The following is a 23,853-nucleotide window of genomic DNA, read 5'->3' as shown; positions in this document are numbered from 1 at the left end:
TCACCTCTCACTCCACCTTGCCATGGCTGCTGCTGTGGGAGCATGTACCCACACAGTGGATATGCAGGTAATTTGCACTAAGAAAAATACAACTAAACCTCTCTCTCTCTCTCTCTCTCTCTCTCTCTCTCTCTCTCTCTCTCTCTCTCCTTCTCTCTCTGTGTCTGTGTCTCTCTCTGTGTCTCTCTGTCTGTCTGCCCCCCCTCTCCCCCCATCTCTCCAGGATAACACGGCCCCACTTTCCTGGCACGTTCGAATCAGCGTATTAATAGGAATAGCCAAAGCCGTCCGATACTTGCACAACACCCAACCGTGCTCAGTCATCTGTGGCAATATTTCCAGGTAAACGACCCGGGGACCTCAGGTCCCGCCTGTGCCCCTTCCGGCACCTCAGGTGAGTGACTCAAACATCCTGTCCTCTTCGGTCAGCACTCTTCCTGGAACGTATACGAGTGCAATGAGAACTCGCATCTGAGTATTACAATTCCGACATTTTCTTTTCTCAATGAAAATGTGTTTGCCAGATTTCTAAAAAATGCATTGGTTTCCCAAGGGGAGACGTTATATTATTACCTTTGTGAATTACTGTTGAATGACTGTGTGTGTTTTACGCATCATGCTGGATAGCCAGATGTGAAGTTCAACCTCTATTTTTCTCCCCACCCCCACCCCTTAACTGAAGTTTAACGAAAGGATACACAGCTTACACAGGGATTCCCAGGAGGATAGCAGGGGTGAAGCAAACTGAGTTTTGGGTTCTGGAGTCACGAGTGTCTTCTTATTCATTACAGTGAGCCTCTCCTCACAACCCCGGGCCTCTCTTTGTCATTCTGTGACGAGCCAACATGATTGTTGCCTTTGAGACACAAGAGAACTAGAAGCAGTATTTATTTTCTATCTTCTAGTTACACACACACACACACAAATATACCACCCCCACACACAAACATATACACATACACAAACACACACACACAGACACACAGACACACACACAAACACACACCCATACATTCACAAACACACCCATAAACACACACAAACACACACCCATACACATACACACACACACAAATAAAAATAAACCAAAACAAAAAAACATTCAGAATGGTCACCAGCAGCAAAATCCGTTGATGATTTTCTCCTGGTGCCCCATGTTGAACTCATCCTGAAGACCCTGGCTACACCTTTGCTGAACACCAAGGTCAGCTGTGTTTGAAGGCTGCTGCTGCCTCTTCTGGACCATTTCCTAGTATCTTGAAGGGTCTTAGCGCACTTTTAACGTAAGCAGAAGAGGAGTGGGTGGCTCATTGTTCTGGAGAAATGAACATGAAACAACTCTAAATTTCTCCTTGGTCCTGGAAGGCTGGGAGAACTGCCAAGAGATGCATGCTCCTTCCATAACGTGGAACTACTTTAGCTGCCCGCAGCTTCTCAGAGTCTGAACAAAACCAAAGGACCCTCACAGGCCCCGGATACGGAGGACAGTGATGGTCACAGGGGTCAATGGAATCACCAGTGCGGTCCATTCCACAAGGTTGAGAAGCCATCCCAACCTAAAATCATCTCTCTTCCACCCAGATTATAACCACTAATTAATACAGTGTGTGCTCAAATAGTGTATTACTGAGTGAGAGTAGTGTTTAGATTCTTGCTGTATACCTTCTTCCTCTGGTTTAAAGTAAGCACTAGCTTATTTTAAACCTCACATGGTTAAAAAAAACCCAATGATTGGTGGTGTTGGTTGTTTTTGCTCTTTACTCTTTTGGGGGGCCCTTTTGGGGGGCCCACCACCCAGCTCCCAAATAAATCACACATGGAGGCTTATTCTTACTTATAAATGCCTGGCCTTAGCTTGGCTTGTTTCTTGCCAGCTTTTCTTAACTTTAAATTATCCCAGCTACCTTTTGCCTCTGGGTTTTTTCCTTTTCTTCTTTATATTTTACTTTCAGTCTTACTCTGTGACTGGCTGCGTGGCTGTGTGGCTGGGTGGCTGGTTGGCTGGGTGGCTGTGTGGCTGTGTGGCTATGTGGCTGCGTGGCTGTGTGGCTGGGTAGCTGGCCTCTAGCATCCTCCTCTCCTATTCTCTTGCTCTTCTTTTCCTCCCAGATTTCTCCTTCTATTTATTCTCTCTGCCTGCCAGCCCCGTCTATCCTTTCTCCTGCCTTGCTATTGGGCTTTCAGCTCTTTATTAGACCATCAGGTGTCTTAGGCAGGCAAAGTAACACAGCTTCACAGAGTTAAACAAATGCAGCATAAAAGAATGCAACACATCTTTGCATCATTAAACAAATGTCCCACAGCATAAACAAATGTAACACATCTTAAAATAATATTCTATAACAATTGGTTCCCTTTGTGTGGTTCAATTCATCAATCCCTGGCCTGAAAGCAGGGTTTGAAGAACAGATAGGAAAGGAGTTCTTGACAGGAGAGAGGAACACAGGCAGCCATAAACTGGGGCGAAGGTGGCATCAGCGTGGGGAGGGCAACAGATGCAGGCTCACCCACTTTCCAAGGCTTCTTTCACACAACGCTAGGTGAGGTGACTAGGGTGTGCCTATCCAGTGCCTCCCTACACTGTGGGACAGTCTGCGCAATTTAATAAGACTCTGTGTCTGGATAAACTAAAAAGAAGGCTAAAGCTATAGCTTAGGCATAGGGTACCTGCCTGGCATGTGAGGGGCTGTGGGCTCAATCTCTAGGACTCCAAAAAAAAGAAAAGAAGAAGAAAAGAATCAAAGGAACCAAATCTATGGGTAGAGAAAAGGAGAAGAGGAGAAGGGCAGAATTAAGCAGGTGGAGAGGTCGTCAGAGTATCATTGCTGCTGCAACCCCAACCGACGTCATGGAAAAGCTGCTGATGCTGTGATGGTTTTTCAAAGCTGTCAGAAAACCAGGCAGGGCACGCTGGTGCCTGCACTGTGGCCTGTCCTGGAGCAGGGCTATCACGCGAGCGCAGCGTCTCCTTCTGCCGTGCGCAGGTCCAGATGGGGACTTGGTTGTGCTGTTGCAAGCCAGCATCAGCTAGCCCTCTACACCAGGGAGCAAGAGCATGCCTGGGAGTTGGGCAGTAATGATGGGTGCACAGGGCACAGCTACAGAGGAAGAGTCGGCCTGAGAGAGCTCTGATAAGGAGAACCAGGAATGTTTTTTTTTAACCATCCTCCTCTGTCCTCTCACCCCCTAGCTCAGGCTTCCCAATGTTTAAATCAGGAAGACGGTAGGAACCAGAACTTCCTCTTAAACTGTGACTTCCAGGGGGACTGCCTACCTTCTCTAAGCCTCAGTTTCTCTCTCTCTGAAAAAAGCTAATAATAGATGAATAGTTCTGTCTCTTAGGGTTAAATGATGTAAGGTATCTTGGTGCTGAGGAGAGCACACACTCATCAAATGCTGACTCCCTCGGTATTTGGTCCAGAAGTGTTGGTATCGGCAGTGGCACAGGCTGAGTGATGTGATGGACAGCCAATATTCTTGGTTGTCACTCTTCTACATACTGCCATTGTCAATTCATTGTTTGAAAAGCAGACCTGCAAACAAGGTCTGCTTCTAGAAGAATCACTCGTGTCTTACTACGTGTTGGTTGAACGCCTTGGGAGTCAAATTCTTTTTTTGGTCCATGTCTGTTGTGTGTAAAGCATAATGGAGACCACAGCAAGGAGTCATCTTTTCCTATAAAGTTCAGCTGATTAGAGAGATAGCTGAAACACACACACACACACACACACACACACACACACACACACACACACACACACACACGTCACATTAATAGATACCCAGTGTATGGCTGGCTGAGTTAGAGTTGGAGTTAGAGAATGCCAAGCCAAGTCCTGGAGGGAGTGTGTTTTTTATACAGACTGATTGAAAGCATTGGGGGAGAATATTCCTGATGGAGGCAGTAAATTTGTTCAAGGGGTCAAAGCAAAGAACTGCCACCACATGTATAACAAAAGAAAAGGAAGGGAAGAAGAGAAGGGAAGGGCAGGAGGAAGGGAGGGAGGGAAGGAGGGAAGGAATGGAGGAAAGAAGAAAGGGAGGGAGGGAAGATGGGAGGGAGGAGGGAGGAGGCTGGAGAAGGACAGATGAAGTTTGAAAGTAAAATAAAATGAGATGACAAGAAAAGAGAATGTGACAGCCAAGGGGTAGACGGGGCTTGAGAGTAGGTAACTAGATTGGAGACCTAGGTTTGATAAGGTAAACTCAATGGAGAGACCAAGGCTTGTCTTGAGGACACGAGGGAGTGGAAAGATCCTGGAGTCTCTTCCCATGGTGTCAGAATGTAACAGGAAGCTAGTGCTTCCAAGGCAATAGCCCAGGTACTTGCCTAGCTGTGCAGAACTATAAAGTCACTTAATAGCCCAGCTAGACAGAATCCTCGGTAGGTAACAGACAGATGATGATAAGAGGCTAGTTAGAGCAAAGTGTCAAGGACGAGGTGATACTTGAGCTGGAAATATAGCTGATGGCTGTTCCCTACCTGGATGTTATAGTTTGGATTTTAAGTGTAAGTGAAAGAGCCTAGCAGCTTGGTGACTCATCCTAGCTCTCGGGAAGCCAAGGCAGGAAGATCGCTATGGGTTTGGGGCCAACATGAGCTCCAGAATGAGATCCTCTTCAACACCTATCCCAGCCAGGCGTTGGTGGTGCATGTCTTTAATCCCAGCATTCTGGAGGCAGACAGGCGGATCTCTGTGAGTTTGAGGACAGCCTGGTCTACAAACCGAGGACAGCCAGGGCAGTTACACAGAGAAACCCTGTCTCAAAAAAGCAAACAAACAAAAACAAAACCAAACCACCTCCCTCAAAAGAAATACCTCTCAAAGGCTCCTATATTGAAGGTGTGGTCCCTACAGTGGCCCTATTAGTAGATGTTGGGACATTCATGAAGTGGACTCTGGTACAGGAAGTTAGGTCCTTGTGAGCATCTCCTGGAAGGGGATATTAGGTCCCTGGACCTTTCTTCTAGTCTTTGCTTCTCAGCCCCCATGGGGAGAGCAGATCGTTTCCGCTGCACTTTCATACAATGATGTATTTTCCTGCCACGGGCTCAAAGTCATGGGACCAGCCAACCGTGGACTGAAACCGTGAGTCAGAGTAAATCTTTCACTCTTTTCAAATGGTTTCTCTCGGGTATTTTGTGAGCGAGACAAAACTGACTACCGTGACTGGTTTTTCGGAGTCTGAGAATTCGAATGTAGCCCATCCATAGATGGCACCTGCGGGGGTCTCGGCCACCTCCATGGCCAGCAGAGTATGACCCGTGGGAGGCAGTTTGGTTCAATATGACTAAGTAGCTGGTGTTGGTTCAAGCTGTAGGAGTCTGGCCCGGAGTAGTTTATTTTAGGCATATTTAAGCACAGCGCAATTCGGTAAAAACTGTCCTGGTGATAATTAACTCGATCTTGGGTGCACAATAAAGCATACATAAATCTCCCTGAGGAACTCAAAGAACAAAGAAAGCTAAATCAAGATCAGACGTGACCACCTTGAAACACTCTGTAAAGTACACGTCACATCTTCCATTAAGATGGGTTCTATAGATGGACTAAGAAAGCAAGCTCATGATAAAGGTCTGGGTAAGGATCTGGTACAGTCTCCTGCCACACAGACAGTGCAAAAGTCACCACCAGGTTATTAACCACATCTGCTCCAAGCCTTCTGGGAGGATAACAGGTTATGTATCCCTTCCTTTGAAGGAAAAACCATGTGTGTTTAACATTCCAGGTTCCCCTAGTGCTGATCTGTGTGCACAAGGCCCTCCGGGTCTCCTACGTGTACACACACAAGCATGTGTCCAAGAGTGAAATTCCAGCGCTGTGGACATGCATTTGGGGATCATGCTTTCGCATGGTTTCATCACTGTCCCTGCCTGTTCCAGCACGAACCAAGCCCCTACGATAGCCACCGACTCACAGCCTTTCTGCTGAGCTGCTGAGCTGCCAGCATAGATATCAGTTAGTGCCAACATCAGTCATAGGCATCTCCCTCTTACTTAGTGGTGTGCACACCCGCTCTCTAGGAATTGGAACAAGGCCAGTTCGGTTCATCGAGGCCACCCAACGCCTGTCAGATGGTAACAGCATCTGTGGAAGGAGTCTCAGCCAAACGTGAGTTGGCTGACCTCGGTCACCTTCCTGCACCTCTGAAAGGAACCCTTCCCTTCACTCGAAATGTAGACCTTCTTGATTCTTAGCCCATTGCTCTTTGGAGGGTCCAAAGTCTCCTGTCCTTGCCATTCAGTTTGAGCAGGAAAGACAGCTTCTAGCAGGGGGAGCCCTGTGTGTTCCTGACAGTTGGCTCAAAGATCTGTGTCGAGCAGTGTCATTTTCCACAAGGAAATCGAGACTGCATTCTTGCCAGAGGAGTGAAAAATGGACAGTCTCCGTTTTGTGTATTGAACTTCAGACTGGTGGATCACAGACTTTACTGAAGACTCTCAACATTAATTAATATTAGTAGCATGAAGGAACCTGGCATGATGCATATGAAGTGAGTTTGGGTAGAAAAAGCCAAACTGAAATATTATGGAGCACACAGTTATAGCACTGTAGAAATGTAAATTATTTTTTTAAAAAAATATTAGAAGTGGAACCTACCCAAAATATCAACTAGGATTTATCACTATGGCTTATTTTTGTAATGGCTATGATTTTCTTCCATCATTTTATCTTAAAAAAAAAAAACATACTTAAGCTAAGACTAAAAAAGACATTTGGTTTTTGTCCAAGCTTTATATGACTATTAAAACAGACATTAGAAAGTACCTGTCTGGTATAAAGTGACCTTCTGGGTGTTCCATAACTATTCTTGAAGACCTATAATGTGGATAGAGGGAATGAAAGGGAAAATATTTTGCCCTTTAAGGTCAATTAAGTCTCAAGGGTCTGTGGATCATCTCTCAAAAGGTCCTGTATCCTTGCCGAATCACTTGTCCTCTTACTCAGGTAGGCCATGGAGACCCCGCTCGGTAGACTTTCACCGGTGTCCGTGTTACAGAGAGGAGGGTCAACACAGAGGACATTTCCTTAAGGCTTCCCAACAAGCCACTGTAAGCAAAGCCTTTGACCGGCTCCCACCTAGATGCGACAACTAGTATAAAGATCACCAGAAGGGGCTGGAGATGGCTCAGCGGTTAAGAACACTGGCTGCTCTTCCAGAGGACCCGGGTTCAATTCCCAGCACCCACATGGCAGCTAACAACTGTCTGTCACTCCAGGATTTGACACCCTCACACAGACAAACATACAGGCCAAAACAGCAATGCACATAAAATAAAAATAAATTTAAAAAAATTTTAAAAATCACCAGAAAAGCCAGAGGTTGTTCACAAGCCTCATTAACTCCTGTGGACCAATTCTTAACTCACCTTGACAGAAAACAAGGATAATCCTGGCCACCTGAATGTCCTTAAACACCCAATTAGGAGAGTATAATCGAAGATAAAATGATTGATTTTTTTTTTCTTTAACTGTTTAGGAAATCACACTCCCCAGACGTTAGGCTTAAGGCTGCAGGGCATGTTCCTTAGACAGCTATTCCTCATTAATGATATCTTTCTTGATAAGAAAAATACTGCCGGGATCTAAGACATCACGACCACAGCTCAACTTAACACTCAGCATCTACCTGAAGGGAAGATAGATAGATCCACTGTTGTTTTAACTTAAAACTCAAATGGTGGTTAACTTTTCTTCTCTCTGTCTCCCTCTCTAGAGGCCATCTGCAAGGGACCTCATGCTATGATTTTTTAAATTCTTGAGAATGAAGATTTTTGAGGGTCGGGGTCATGGTTTAGCATTAGAACTTTCATCTAGGATCCCCAACACCCAACCCCCCCCCCCCCAAAATGAAGATCATGAAGTCATTGTTCAGCAGCCTGGTGTCCACTCCTTTTGTTTAAATGAAATGGAATGATGTCCACTTAGTCCTTCAGAAGAAAGCAAGGATGATGGTGTAGGCAGGACCCAGGACATCCTTGTTCAAACTCAGGGACTGTCTCAGACTACCTGGTCATTTCCCCACCTCCACATCTAGTCCCAGCCAAGCTGACTTTTTACTTTCTATTTCTTTCCATTTTAAAACTATCTACCTTTGTTTTATGCTCTGCTCACAAACCTAGAGATTGTGAAAGAAGAATGGTGTGACTCCATCTTCTTTTAAATCCTGGCTTGGTTTTGTCCTCTGTTTCTGCACTATGGGGACTTCAGACGGGTTGAGAGTGGCACCTCTATCCTTCTGCCTACCCTGGAGCCACCCTCAAGAACAGCTCTGAAATGCCCGTGTTCTACAAACTCTCTCCCCATGCTTTTCTATGCTCTTCCCCTTTTCGCAGCCACTCAGCGATCTCATTGTTCCTGCCTCTTGTCCCTGGTTCAGAGTGTGGCCGTTCAGACCACCTGTCTCTTCCACCCCTCCCTAGTCGTGTGACTTTGGGCTAGTTTCTTAGTTCGTTGATGCTTTGTCTCCTTGCTCTCTGGAACTGGGCAGGATACCAGTCCACTGCCTCCGAGGGTTCTGAGGATGAGGTGAGTTACTAAGTGGAAAGAAAGGGCAGCCCAGAGCCTGGCAGAAGCTGTCATTATATTCTACCCATGGGAGACTCATGTCTTCAATGCCCTAGGTGCTCCTGTCTGACTCACCTTGGACTCTGGCTTTCCGGGAGGATCCTAAACTCCCTGAGAGGGGCTCAGTTATCAGAAACTCTTGTACGTTGACTTAAAACCTTGTGACTGAGCCTTTAGGTTCACACACATGTGAGCGCGTTTGCGCACGCGCACATGCAGAGAGAGAGAGAGAGAGAGAGAGAGAGAGAGAGAGAGAGAGAGAGAGAGAGAAACCAAAAGACAGAAGGAACAGTTAATTTTTTTCTCTTTATAATCAACAGATTTTAATTTTATGTTCATATAACTGAATGAAATATTTTTTTTTCACTTAAGTGTTGTAAACCAAAGCAGCATCCAGCATGGAAATGGGAGGTCTAAGTTTTAGCCCTGGCTCTACTGTTTAGCTGTTTTGCAAATAATAAGTCAAAGAAATAGTGTGCTATGGTAACCATGATGAGTAAGTTTTATTTCATATTCTATCTTTGATTAATTAGCAATGGCTATCCAAACACAGGGCCAAAAGAGCATCTTGGCTGAGTGCTTTGGGAACTCCATTAATGATGTCTGTCAGTAATATGGGAGGATGTGGGACAGTATTTGGGTCACATATTTGCCTTTCCCATGCTCAGTATTCTAAAACTACTTGAGGGTTTCAAATCCCCGTGAGGAAATGATTATATAAAATAAATGTTTGGTGTCTTCTGTAAGCTCAGCATTATGATTATGGAAACAACACTAGGTGGGCTCCATTAAGTACCAAATGCTGTATTATCGGCGTCCAGTAGGAACTGAGAAGCAGGGGGCACACTGGGCTTCATAGAGATACAGTGAGAACATCATGGCAGAAATGATTCCGGTGGCCCACAGAGGAACTGGATGGAAATAAGAGGAGGAGGCCTTCTGAGGGGAGCAGCACAGAGGTCACCCCGAGACAGTTATATGCAGTTTGTATAGTTGTTTTTTGTTGTTTTTTTTTTTTACTCTTTGTTCTTTTCTCTTTAGGGACCCACTACCCAGCTCCCAAATAAATACACAGAGGTTTATTCTTACTTCTGAATGCCCGGCCTTAGCTTGGCTTGTTTCTAGCCAGCTTTTCTTAACTAAATTATCCCATCTACCTTTTACCTCTGGGCTTTTACCTTTCTTTCCTTCTTGCTCTGTGACTGGCTGTGTGGCTGGCCCCTGGCATCCTCCTCTCTTTCTCCTTTTCTCCTTCTGGTCTCCATTTATTCTCCCTGACTGGTAGCCCCACCTATATCTCTCCTCTCTAGCTATTGGCCGTTCAGCTCTTTATTAGACCAATCAGGTGTTTTAGACAGGCAAAGCAGCACAGTTTCACAGAGTTGAACAAATGCAACATAAACGAATGCAACACATCTTTGCGTCATTAAACAAATGTTCCCCAGCATAAAAGAATGTAACGTATCTTCAACTAATATTCCACAACAAGCTTGTCCAATGGCGTTAGTAAATACTTATCCGTGAAGGATAGTGGATAGACTGCAGGAGGGTTACAGAGTTCAGTCCAAGCCATGGACTAGATCTCATATACACTCCCGTGAAAACACTTGTTAATCCTCCAGGATCCTAAGGGTGGGTGTGACAGAAAAACAGAGATTCAGAAAGGTCTGTAACTTGCCTGCGACATGGCTGCAGTTGAAAGGGGAGGTGCCCTTCCATGTCTGTGTATTCCCAGTAACCATGCTCTTATTAGGGAATCCAACGGCCTGGGATTACCAGGGGCCAGTTGGCTTCATCAGCAGACACAGGAATTGAGAAATGTTGACGTCAGATTCTTGAGGAGATAGCAGTAGGCAGCTTGCTTTGGGAGAGAGATTAGATCTGGACAGTTACCCTGTCAATCTGGCTTGTTCCAGCAGAGAGAGTAAGTGTCTTTCTAAGAAGGACACTGTCTAGCGCACAGCTGAGCAACACCCACAGAAGGAAGCAAAGCCCACATTTCAAAGGTATTTTCAGCTAGTCTGGTGGTTCATTTAGCCCAAAAATATCTCAGTAATTTGAACTCTTTAAGAGAATGTTATAAAAACAAAACTCACTACCAGATGGTGGGAGTTGAGAAGGAAAGGTTCTAAAGAAAGAATCCGGAGTGTGGTCGGCAGGTTTGGCAGAAGACTCGCATTTTCCTTTGGGAGACGAGGATGTTTTTGAATTACAGGATCCTCATAAAAGCGTTTGAAAGTGACAACCTTGATATTTCCATCCATCCCTCAACAGCCTTCATCGTTTTCACATATATAGACAAGTTTAAGTTGAAATGCATTTCACAGGCAGCATTTTTTTCATCCCAGACAGATATCCATCCCTGCTATTGGCTCCAAATCAAGGACATAAACTTAGTGAGTGTTTTTTCAAGGGGTCCTATAAACACAGGTCCTAGGCTGGTGTTGCATCTGTAAAACAGGCTTCTGTCTTAGAGGAAGGAAGGAAGAAGGTTAGACAAGGATGTTTGAAAAACGGAAACTGATCAGAGACATAAGATTGAGTGGGTGAGGGAATGAGTGAAGGAGTGAGAGAGTACATGGCATTTCTCATGTGAAGGTCTGTCGTGTGGACGGGGTCCGGCTGGGTGGATAGACAGCCATACGTTGGTCCATCAGCTGTCAGGATACCCTTGCTTGAGGATTCAGTCTCTTTGCCTTTATCCCAATCTTCCTGGGCAAGTCAGCTGATGGCTGCAGACTTGTCAAGGCTGGAGTTCGGCTTAGTGTTTAATAGGACATCTGGGTCTGCGGAAAATGGAGGATCTGCTCGATGGATTGATTCTTCAACCCTCTTACTTTTCAAATAACTACCTTAGTCTTTCAGAAACATCTTAGATAAAAATGATTTTCCTCAGACTTTCGTCATGTCTTCCTATTCCTTTCCTCCTTCATGATCTCCAGATAGGTTCATTATTTTCCTAAAGGGTACCAGAAATAGATATTGCATACACCAGAATTTCTCTTAACAACTCTTGTTGCCAACATTGTCTTTAGGTACCGCGGTGGTTTGAAGGAGCAATGTTCCCATAGTCTTGGGTGTTGGATCACTTAGTTCCCAGTTAATGATGCAGATATTTTTGCTGGAGGAAGTATGTCACTGGGGGTGGGTTTTGAGACTATATTGCTTTACCCTATTTCCGGTTTTGTCTCTCTGCTTTGTGTTTGTGATGGAGATGCGGTCTCTCAACTTCCTGCTTCTGCCTCTAAGCCTGCTCCTTGCTGCCTCTCTCTAATGACAACCTCTTATCGCTCTGGAATCTTAGGCCAAAACCAACTCTTTCTTTCGTAAGTAGCTTATTACGGTCAAGGTGTTTGGTCAAAGCAACATGAAAGTAACCAGTACAAGCACCGGCACTCATTAATTTACATGTATACATGTGTACATTCAGGTACAAGAAATAACAGGAAATTTTTCCTCCCCCATTATCTTCAATCACCTAGAAATATTATTTTAGTTAAATGTGTCGAGGACTTCTCTGAAAGTAATCTAGAACTCAACTGATTCCTGGGAAATTAATTAACCTCTCTGGGTGTTAGGTTTCCAGCGCCACTCTGTAATCCTCTGTTTCACTGTTACTCAAGGAGGGTCCTTGACCACTTCCTGAGACACTCTGCTGCACATCTTGGGATTTTGAGGTATGGTAATGGATAGAATGGACAATGGCCAGCCTATATCATTCAAGGTGCATTTTGAGGTCTTCTCTATCTCTAGGTCAGCTGGCATCTTCTTACCCAGCAAACACCATCAGATCTATATGGAAACTGAGGCCCCCGGGGTAGTTCAGTCCAAGCCCTAAAGTTGTGCATTTAAAGGAGCAGCACTGGGCCTTGGTGCAGGAGGCCGAGACTCACACACCTGTAATGCACAAACAAACTGTCATTTTTTTTTCTAAGACCTCCACAATGCAATGTGGAAATGGCCCAGCCTTGTCTGATGGGAAGGGCAAAGGTCATAAAGCCAGTGCAGCTGCTTGACAAAGATCCAGACAAGCTGAGCTACATAATGGCTGCCATGCCACTTTTGGTTTTGATCTCCACCTGTTGCATACTTGAGGGGACTTTTAATATTTGTACAATTTGGGGATATTGGATTGATGGAAAATTTCTTATGTATCACTTATGACTTCTCTGAGGAGTACTGCTTCTAAGCTTATCCAGGAAAGTCCTGAACATACTACCCCTCCCGATTTTAGGGAGATGTCCTTACCTACTTGAAGGTCTTCCTTACACCTTGGAGGTTGTGACACACATATAGAAGCCAGAGGTCTCTTTCTGAGTCTGTGAGACATTCTTGAAACATCTGTCCCTGTACTAACTCAGGAACAAGATAATCAAAACAAAGTAAACTTTAAAAGGTCACCAAGATTCGGTGGCCTAGAGGAGTTGGCCACAGATCAGCTTACAAGCCTCTTCCTACTATACACTCAGTTGATTACATGACATATACAGCAATAAAGTTAGATTAGCTGAAGTTGCCTCTGCCCTACACAGGGACTTATATTGATGAGCACAGAGTGGTGTGGAAAGATGATAAAAGAATGAGGTGTCAGGACCTCCCTTTCTTAGAAAAGTTGGCTTGTGCAGAAACAGGCTTGTGTCATGTGACCAAGGAGCAAAAGAAGGCCAGGATTAGACATAAACAAATTCTATAAAGATATAAATTATAAACATTGAATTGTGCCAGAAATTGAATAATAACTGCAGTGGATTTGGCTTAAAGATTTTTCTTGGGCACTCTGACCATTAAGAGTTAATAGTACCCTGCTCTGCACATGGCAATCTGCCCAGGTTGGCTTGGAGGTTTTCTTTCTGTCTAGCATCCTCGAAGCTACAAAAAGCTGGCAGCCTGAGAATGAGCCTCTAGATTCTTAAAAGTTGGGTTATGGGGTTGATGAGTAAAAATGATTATAAAAGATAACTGTTTATCAATGATGACTAAACTTGAGGGAAAATGATTGTAAAAGATAACTCTGTTCTGTCATGGTTTATCAATGATGATTAAACTTATGACCCCAGATGGGCGAGAGAAAGAGTTAAACAGATGTCTGGAAACAAAAATGACATGATCTGTGTTTTAGAACACCATGCTTCCTGAATTCTGTCTAAACAATGAAGTATTCTAGCTGCTGGTCAGTCAGGATACAAGACTGATGCCACCATCTTGGCCTGGCTCACTGCTTCCCTTGCCTACTCCTTGCCTCTAATCGGGAACCTGTCAATCAATGGGGCCCAGCCCGAGCAGGGAAACACAGTTTGGGACTTATACCATTCTTAGGTTGGAACTCATAGGTGCTCTTGTGTGAAGTCTTGGGAGAGTCTACAACTCTCCCAGAAACCGGTGAGTCTGGGAAAACTGGATTTTGCCACATCTGAGGGCAGGCAGGCCATCTGGGGAGGGGGTCTTGGGGTCGTAACTACCATGACATGGACAGTACATGTCATTTGTGAAAGGGTTTTGTGGTGAAAGAGTTATCTTTGCAAGTGGGGTCAAGGAATGCCACAAAAATCACACTACAAAACAGACCTCACACAGAGATTTATTGGGGAGGTGGGGGTGTGTGGAAAATGGTTGCCTTTGAGTGGGGATAGAAAAAAAGAGAGCGACTAGGCCATGGTGAAGGAGTTTATAGGGGTACGGAGCATGCACAATGGTGAAGACATTGAGGGGCTGTAGGCACTGAGTCATTGAAGGCAGGGAAGAACCTGTTTCCGGAATGTGGGCGGTTCCTAGTTGACTATCACTTTTTTGGCCTTAGGATGCCTTCGAGAAGCTCTTGGATCTTCATGTCTGGGTGGAATCCCCACCTTTCCTAAGGGTGGCCAGGCATTCGACTGAGGCTAAAATAAGCCCTTTTAAATATATGGAACGTCTTTAAAGATCTGTGCTCATCCACTGTTGGAATTCCTGGCCCACTCCCCCAGCTACACGCCTGCGCATGCATTGTTCAGTTGCTTAGTCATTCCAGGGCTTTACGTCCTATGTAATTTGCGTGCAGCATGATTATGCAATCTATGCACATACGTGGTGTAGCTCCGTAAGCCCATGTGAGCATGTGCAGGGGAATGCATAAAAAGCGGGTCACAGACTCCTTCCCTCCTTCTTCCCCCGCCCTCTCTCCCTGCACATGTCTTCCACAGGCCTGGTCACATTCTCTTCTGTCCCTCCCTTCTCCTAATAAAACTCTGAGAGTGGGTTTTGTCGTGCCTCATGGCTTTCCTCGAAAGGTAACAGCTCTGCTTAATGAGTAACATTACGCCGCCTCATAAAACCAACACACACAACCCTCGTGCTTAAATTCAGTCCCTGCGTTTTAATCTCTAGGCATCATCTTCGTGTTTAAGGCCTAACAGTTTCAGCTAAACTAGGAAACTTACTGATGAGCCAGGAAAGCTGGTTCTCACTATGAAGTATTGTTTGGAGGATCTGGTCCCTCAAAAAAAAAGCATCATGGAAACTTTTCTTAGTACAGATATGAAGTCAGTAGCCCTGAGTTGATACCAATTCACTGCATAGAATTGCCCCATGCCCTCAGTCAGAGATCCTTCTATTTTAAGAATGATTTGAGGGCTGGAGAGATGGCTCAGTGGTTAAGAGCACTGGCTGTTTTTCCAGAGGTCCTGAGTTCAATTCCCAGCAACCACATGGTGGCTCACAACCATCCACAATGAGATCTGGTGCCCTCTTCTGGCCTGCAAACATGCATGTAGGCAGAACACTGTATACATAATAAATAAATAAATCTTAAAAAAAAAATGATTTGAAGTCACCCTGGCCTCTTTGTTATAGCAAATACCCTTAGGGTAAAGAGAAAGAAAAAGGTGGCAGAAAGAGATAAGGCATGTGGACCAAACCTGCTTCCCTGTCTGCCTCTTTCGAGGCCATCATTACCAGCAAGCTGCCCTTTTGCGTTGTATTGCTACGATTTCTCGTGTAGTTTTCATTTTGTCCGTCCATTCTCACCCGGCAGAATAAACTTACTCTGTTGACCCGTGTGGTGGCTGAAGGCACTTTGTGTTTGAAGATTCCACTTAAGGCTGAAGCAGGGGAAAGAATTAGAGGAGAAATTGATTGTCGAAGGGCTTTTTGCAATTCCCACTCTCCTGAAACCGAGGCTTCCTCTCTCTCAGCTCCCGTTAACCTTTATTTAGAACCAAATAAATCACTCCTTTCAAAATTTATGCTCCGCGCCGAGGTCGGCTGGTTGAGAACTTGCCTTTCCACTAGATGCCATTATTCAACGTGTGAGTGCAGGGTCCTCAGATCATCCTGTCTGACTGGTGACCTCTCGCTGACCCCATGTCCTCAGTGGGTTTGTTGGGTAACAGGGTTTGTGGTGGCCCAGCTCCCCTCTGCCTGCCTCTCGCGGTCACGTGACTCCCCAGTCGCTGTCAGCTTCTACTTGTTTTACAGCAGATTGAGTAAATGGCTGAGATTATGGGTTTCTTTATTATTCTTGCTGTCGTCACCCCACCCTTGTCCCCTTCTGCTTTTTCTATGTATAAAACAAACAAACAAAAACTCTAGGGATTCGTTCCTATGTGCTGTTTAGATTCAGCTTAAGCTTGGGCATCCTCAAGGCCCTAACCTATCAATCAGGATATCATGCCTTCTGGAGAACTGGGTTGGAGGAAGATATTGAAGATGGGGCGTTCAGGGTTTTCCAGACTCCCTCTGTGCAAGCAGAGTAGTAGAAACTGGAAGGGCAGGGACTCATGATGACAGTGGACATTAGAGTTTGCTGGGCACTTCCGGAAGGGTTCTTATGTCTTGGAACACGGAACTGGACAGGGACCCGTGGATAGCAGTGTAGAAGTGTATAAGAAAAAGACATACTTCCAAGAGAAGAGGCAAGCTGGGGCAGGAAAAAAGGTCAGTAGCTCCAACAACTTGCCATGCAGAGTTGGGGCTTTCATGTCACGGGGATTGGGCTCTTTAGCTTATTTGCATACAGTGGGCTTTCTTGGGCATGGTATGCTACATGGAATTCTACATACAGCTTCATGCATCACATGTCCCCGCAGCTTCTTAAATCTCTACTTAGGAGTGTGCATTTTAGCATTATAATGAGCCATAGGACACCTTCAGACACACGAGAGTGTCTCTGTGTCTGGGACTGTGCCAGGGACTTACTTGGCATTGGGTAGGAGAGTTCTACCCCTCCTCTTCTTGCTTGGTTTCTTTCACATTCCAATTTTGCAGCCTTTGCCCATGGTCTTCCACTCTCTGCCCTTTCTGCCTTACATGAGTGCTACTGGGAGAGTTGGAGACTGGTTTTGCCCCCTTTCCTCTCCTGCCCAGCTGGCAAACTCCTGCTTTCCTGTTCCCCCAAATTGTAAAAGCATCAGGGCAGGTCCAGAAACCTCAGATTTGAGCAAGTGAAGTGTGCCTCTACGGGGGATTTCATCGTGTTTTCCTGCCTAGTGCCTGAGAGAAGGAAGGACCTGACTCGTCTGTTATGCATCTTCAGAGGATGCTCAACACTGTTCTGGGTGAGAAAATGAAAGAATGGGTGAGGAATGGCGTAGAGCTGGGCCATGTGAAACACAGGAAGGCTCTGGCAGCCGCTGGATTCTTGAGGAAAGACAGGTGGGGAGAAAGTTAAGGACTGTGCTCATTGACACAAATCTTGGGGACACAGCCCCTGACTTGCTCCCCCATAGATGAAAAGATCACACCAAACAGACAGGGCGTAAGGCTGGCTCTTTGCTCTTTACAGTTTGTTCTCCACTCTGTGGAGGGAAAAGTCAAAGTTTAAAACATGTTTTTATCCTTAAAGGAACCTGGGATGCCAACTTAGTTCTAGACAAAGTCTGGATTGAGATCTTAGTTACGAAGATGGAACTAATGCGCTCAAATACTTGACATAGGAATGAATCTCCACATAGCCTCTGAACTGTCTCTTTTGCTGGAGGATCTCAATTCAGAACTGGCCCCGCCTGTTTGTGTCCTTGTTCTGGGACAGCAGAGACCTTTGGGACATTTGTACGATTCAGTGTTTGTTCAGGCTTAAGAATTTCATCTTACGCAGTGGCTGCTACCACATTTAATAACAGTGCGCAATACCACAATCTCTATCCCTTGACATTCCTACTTAGCTGCTTAAAACCAAGCCCATGGTCTCATTAAGAAGAGCAGAAGCAAGCTGCTGTACTTAACTTTACTTCACCCTGTTGACACAGCATCCATGCATGTCTCAAATTCTGAAATAGCCACTATGCATGCGTCAGATTTTTATTTAAGGCTTCATACAAATTTATGTTTAAACGTTAATATTTTTTATTTTATTTTATGTGCACTGGTGTTTTGCCTGCATGTGTGTCTGTGTGAGGGTGTTGGGTCCCCTAGAACTAGAGTTACAGGCAGTTATGAGCTGCCATGTGGGTGCTGGGAATTGAACCCAGGTCCTCTGGAAGAACTATCAGTGCTTTTAACCCTGAGCCATGTCTCCAGCCCATGTGTTTACTTTAAGAAAAACTTTAGAATGCCCACTCACTTGTTCACGGATGTTTACGTTTGGCTTCATCTTATCGGTATTCTGGATTAATCAGCCACTTTGTATTTCACCAAATGCCTTTGTGATATCTTGTCCTGTTTGTCTTTGATCACACTTTTAGTGCAAACATACTTCTGGATGATCAGTTCCAACCCAGACTAACTGATTTCGCCATGGCACACTTCCGACCCCACCTAGACCATCAGAATTCTACCATGAATATGACGGGCAGTGGCAGGAAACATCTGTGGTACATGCCAGAAGAATACATCAGGCAGGGAAGACTTTCCGTCAAAACCGATGTCTACAGCTTTGGAATTGTGAGTGCCATCTATTGGTTAGCTAAGGAAGATAATTCACTGCCAAGATGGCGCCCAATCCTTGGGGGTTCCCAACCTGTGGGTCGTGACCCCTCTGGAGTCAAAGGACCCTTTCACAGGGGTCGCATATCAGATATCCTACATATCAGATATTTACATTATGATTCATACCAGTAGCAAAATTACAGTTATGAAGTAGCAACAAAATAATATTATGGTTGGGGTCAGCACAGCATGAGGAACTGTGTTAAAGGGTCACAGCGTTAGGAAGGTCGAGAGCCACTGGCTCAGAGGAAACATCTTAAGAGTTTTAACTTTTATACCTATTGATTTTCTGTTACTCATTATCCGATGCATTAATTTTCCATAATCTATGAAGTAATAAAATACAAGAGCATTAGTTAGAATTAAATCCATTGCCACGTTAAGCAGTTTAAACTAATCTTGTGTGTGTTTTCAACCTCTGTAGCTGACTGTGTACGTTCCTTACAGGTGATCATGGAGGTTTTGACAGGCTGTAAAGTGGTGCTGGATGACCCTAAACACGTTCAGCTGGTGAGAACTGCCCTCATGCCGGCCCTCGCTTGCCAATTAGTTGTCTGATGGTGTTCCAAGAAATACGTTTATCTTCTCTTCCTAGCGGGGTCTCCTCGTGGAACTGATGGAGAAGAGAGGTCTCGAGGCGTGCCTCTCGTTTCTAGACAGGAAGATACACCCCTGTCCTCGGAACTTCTCTGCCAAGCTCTTCTCTCTGGCTGGCCAGTGTGCAGCAACTCGGGCCAAGCTAAGACCAACAATGGATGAAGTAAGATATACCAGGTTTTATTCAAAAATGAGCCATGGAAAATCCAAGTAGCATCAACTGCGCATCTAAGTGAATTCTTAATTAGACAAATTCAGCCCCCTACAGAGAATTCTAGCCTAATAGATAAACTTTCTAGCTTAAAATGAACATCTTACACTACTGCTACCCTTGTGGAAGGCATTACTAGGTAGAACCAGATTATTATAAAAAAAAAATTGATGCCTTTAATCTCAGCACTCAGGAGGCAGAGGCAGGTGGATCTCAGTGAGTTCGAGGCCAGCATCATCTACAAAGCAGATTCCAGGACAGCCAGAAATGTTACACAGAGAAACTCTGTCTCGAAAAACCAATATATATATATATATATATATATATATATATATATATATATATATATATATATATATATATATATATATATAATATGTGGCCAGCAAAGTAGCTTAGTAGATAAAAAACATGTCTGCCCTGCAAGCCTAGTGACCTGAGTTTGATCTCTGGAACTCACAGAAAGAACAAGTTGTCTCCTACCTTCACATGCTCTCCTCAGCACACTCCCACCACCATCACTAATAATAAATTTAAAAAAATTAAATCTAGCCGGGTGGTGGTGGCGCACGCCTTTAATCCCAGCACTCGGGAGGCAGAGCCAGGCGGATCTCTGTGAGTTTGAGGCCAGCCTGGTCTACAGAGCGAACTCCAGGAAAGGCGCAAGGCTACACAGAGAAACCCTGTCTCAAAAAACCAAAAAAAAAAAAAAAAAAAATTAAATCTAATGAAATGTAGTTTGAAGGGGATATTTTATTCAACACTCCTTACGCTATCTGACCCATTAAAAAGCACACATTTGTTTCCATTGTTTTAAAATGCATTCATTTGTCATAGCTATAATCCATTCATTTGTAAGCCAATACTAACTCAATGGCCATTTCAGATGTGTATTTTGGGGGATGCACAGCCAGTCAACACTTGGTGACTGTCCTCAAGCTTGCTGTGCACAGAAGTCCGGTCAATAGACAGGGTACTTCAACCCTGTAGACAGGTGCGGTGAGAGTTAGAATCCTGGGTTGACTGGGAAGGGCAGAGTCAGATTAGAGTGAGGTTGCCAGCCTATGCCAACCAGGAGGTCCTTGCTGAAGGTCACCGCTTAGCTGTGATCTGGAGAACGGGTTAGGTGTAGGCAGCAGTATGGATGGAAGGACATTCTAAAAAGAGGCCATCTGCGCTCCTGACTCAGAGGTCATCACCCTTAGCTGTAAGACTTTGGGCAGTCCCGCATCATGGAGATGAGGTGAGGTGGAGGAGAGCTGGTGTGGTTAACACTACAGAAGCTTCCCTATCCTTGGAGGTGGGTTTTGTGCCGAGTCTACTGGAGAGCTGTGGGAGATCTGAACAAGGACTTGGTCTAATCATAGTGTAAGAACCCTGGCCTGGGGTCCAGGGAAACATAGAGGAGGCCTGATGTGACTCTCAGTGTAGAATGCTGCCCCAGCAAGGATCCATCAGTAGTGTTGTAGGACAAAGTTAAGATCCAGGAGGTTGAGGGAACAGCACCAAAGCTTCGTCTTTCCAGATAGTTGTATGGATTTTCTCTTGATCCTCAGCTTTACCTATAAAACCAGGATAATGCCATTTATGGAGATGAAATACATAAAAAACACTTCATAAATGCTCAAACTATCTGTATTTTTAGAGAGGGAAGGGGAGAATGAGAATGGATATATTAAGTCATTGGTTTTCAAATCTGGCTGCATATCTTGTGTGAAGCTGTTAAATACCTTGGGTCCCCATTGATGACATGCTCTTGGTTGGGGATAAGAGATCTGTATTTTTAGAAAGCTCCCCTTTTTGATCCTGGCATTTGAGAACTAGAGGTCATGGTGCCCTTGATATACTCCATGAGAATCCTCTACTTTCTGTGGTTGAAAATGCACGAAGACTCATCTGACAGCTCAGAGTGAGATGGTGGCCGGTTCATGCCTGAGGTCAGGTTTCTTAATAGTCTATAGCTTCTTTTATACCTTCCTTCAAGTTGCTTGATGTGGCCCTTGCAATAAGAGGCCTTCTCCAATATCTAATATCTTTTCTAATTCAAAATTCTGGGTTTGCACTTACTTTATTTATTTTTTTACTTATTTAATTTCCTAGTTATGAAAATGAGAGACTATTCATTACTAGGTAGAGAGGCAAATGTAAAAGGGAATGTCACTCAATTTTCCCTCCATGTTTCTTTCCTTGCTAATCAGGTCCTGAATGCTCTAGAGAGCACGCAGCCTAGCTTGTATTTTGCAGAAGATCCTCCCACATCCCTGAAGTCCTTCAGATGTCCCTCTCCTCTGTTCATGGATAACGTTCCGAGTATTCCCGTAGAAGATGATGAAAACCAGAACAATCACCCAGTGCCTCAAGAGAAAGCTTTGAGGACGGATAGAGTGACTCAGAAAACCCCTTTTGAGTGCAGCCAGTCCGAGGTCACCTTTCTGGGCTTGGACAGACACCCAGGGGGCAAGAGAAGTGAAGCTGCTTGCAATGTGCCCAGTTCTTCTTGTGAAGAATATTGGCCCCCAGAACTTGCAGCAGCATCCCAGGACTTAAAGCCTACTGAGATCACTTTGGGCTCCTCTTGGGAGGTGCCAAGCCAGTCTTGTGGGAGCAAGCCAATGGAGAAGAGGTGCCCCTCTGAACTCTTCCACAGTGAGTATGAACAGTCCAAAAAGCAGTGAATTCACCAGAAGATAAAAAAGAAAGAAAGCAAATGTCACTGAAGGCACCTGAGTGAAGAATGTCACCATGAAATGATCTGAGCTCCCCAAGTAAGGCCAAGGGAATCACTGATGGTGAATTTGAGTTGTGCAGATAAGCAGCCAGGCAGTTCTGTCCCTTCCTTTCCACTCCCCCAAAAAGAATGACTTAAAGAAATGTGTTATCAGGGTGATGTAGGTGGACTTTTCTGTCACACCAGCCGCTCCCAAATAACTACATAGAGACTTAATATTAATTATAAATGCTTGGTTGATAGCTCAGGTTTGTTACTAGCTAACTCTTAATTTACCTATATTTCTTATGTACCCTCTGTCACATGACTATACCTTCTTTCAACACAGCACATTCATCTTGCTTCTCTCTGTATCTGCTCAAGACTCCTGACTCGACCCTTTTTCTTCCCAGCATCCTTTGTCCTGCTTACACCAACTGCCTAGCTACCGGCCAGTCAGCTCTTTTATTAAACCAATCAGAAGGAGCCTTGGCAAAGACACATCTTCACAGCGTACACAAAGATGATTCCATAACAGGGTGACTGCTTCTCAGTCAAACCCAAGCCAAATTAGAGCCATTTGGAGTTATTCAGGATCCTGGGTTCCGACAATCAAATCCTAGCAAAGAGTGGCAGGATCCCAGTGAGTCCTCCGTGTTGGTAAACCAGGAACCACCCACATTCCAGAACCAGGTGCACCCCCCACACTACCTTCAGCAACTCAAAGCCCCCAGCCATGTCATTACCAGCCCCAAATGCAACACATTTCCACTGTCGCCTAGGGTCCCATGTTCTCTCTGTGCACATGAGCCATATCCTTCATAAAGCCCTAACCTTCTTGACCTACCTCCTTCTTTTCCATCCTCACTCAGAGGAGGCCTATTGTATTATCCCCACTCCCCTGCCCCTGCCTCCAATAAATCTCTTCCATGAGGTCTGTTGCATGGTGTGACTTTGTGGCATCCCTTGGTCCTCTGATCACTGCAAAAAACAACAACAACAAAACGTATACACTCAGTGCCCATCTTTCTACTAGGGTCAGTCCATTGGATTCCATTGGCTTCCCTTGGGCATAGGAAATGCTGGACATGTTGTAGGCAATGTCCAATTTGTAAATATTAATGGATGCCTTTTCAAAGAATTGTCTTTTTACCCTGATTGGCAGTTTCCACTCTTTTGTTCATCGATGGTTAACCCACCTATCTGGAAGGGAATCAAGGTCACTCTTGCTTGGGCATGTTCTGTGTAGGGAACGGATTCTGGTCATAAGCCTGCATCTCTGTATTTAAACTCTTAGAAGAGTTTCCCACATTAATCCAATTGTTATAAAAATTGCATTAAAAAGTTACAGTGTTTTGTTGTTGTTTTACTAACCCTGAGACCTACTACATCCTCAGCAGAATGTGCAAAATTTTAATCAAGTCATTTTGGGTCCTGGGAAAAGAACTGATCACAAGAGTCTGGATCACCTCTTCTTTGGCCATGTTCTGTGCCTTCCAGGGTAACCTTTCTTCCTGTTGCTCCCGGAAGCCTCCTTTGGACGCCTGGCTCAGGTGTGGGCTCTACAAAGCATTCCCCCACCCAGCCCACCTTCCCCTCCTCCTGCCCCCCTCGCAGGAAGTCTCTCTAACCTCCCAGCCAGAAGGACTTGCTACATAAATATCTCCTCAGCAGTTGCTCCTCTCTCTGAATGACGCTAGAGTGGCTTGTGTCACCCTATCTTACTGGATTGTGAGATCCTCACTACTGGTGGAATTTATTAAGGCAACTCCATGTAGTTAAAAAGGAGGTTTATTTTGGGGGGTAACTTCCAGCTAGTTGAGGGGTTGGTTACAGGATCTGGGAGAGGTGAGGTGCAGTCCAGCTGG

General features: G+C 44.9%; 1 protein-coding gene across 2 annotated transcripts in view; it reads left to right on the top strand.

Moving 5' to 3' along the window:
• The window catches only part of Irak3 (interleukin 1 receptor associated kinase 3), a 61,423-nt gene extending 38,505 nt beyond the window's left edge, over window positions 1-22,918 (top strand). For both annotated transcript variants that reach the window (XM_052753463.1, XM_052753462.1), the window contains exons 8-12: window positions 224-342; window positions 18,227-18,425; window positions 18,918-18,980; window positions 19,066-19,230; window positions 21,477-22,918. In XM_052753463.1, the coding sequence (XP_052609423.1) occupies window positions 224-342; window positions 18,227-18,425; window positions 18,918-18,980; window positions 19,066-19,230; window positions 21,477-21,953 (1,023 nt within the window). In that variant the 3' untranslated portion in view covers window positions 21,954-22,918. The remainder of the gene's footprint in view (window positions 1-223; window positions 343-18,226; window positions 18,426-18,917; window positions 18,981-19,065; window positions 19,231-21,476) is intronic.
• The last annotated feature ends 935 nt before the right edge of the window (window positions 22,919-23,853 follow it).

This window comes from Peromyscus californicus, unplaced genomic scaffold (genome assembly GCF_007827085.1).
Source record: "Peromyscus californicus insignis strain IS unplaced genomic scaffold, ASM782708v3 Scaffold_24__1_contigs__length_46423439, whole genome shotgun sequence".
In the NCBI taxonomy this organism is placed as follows: domain Eukaryota; kingdom Metazoa; phylum Chordata; class Mammalia; order Rodentia; family Cricetidae; genus Peromyscus; species Peromyscus californicus.
The sequence above is the reverse complement of the archived record's forward strand: the minus strand, read 5'-3'. Positions and strand labels throughout refer to the sequence as shown.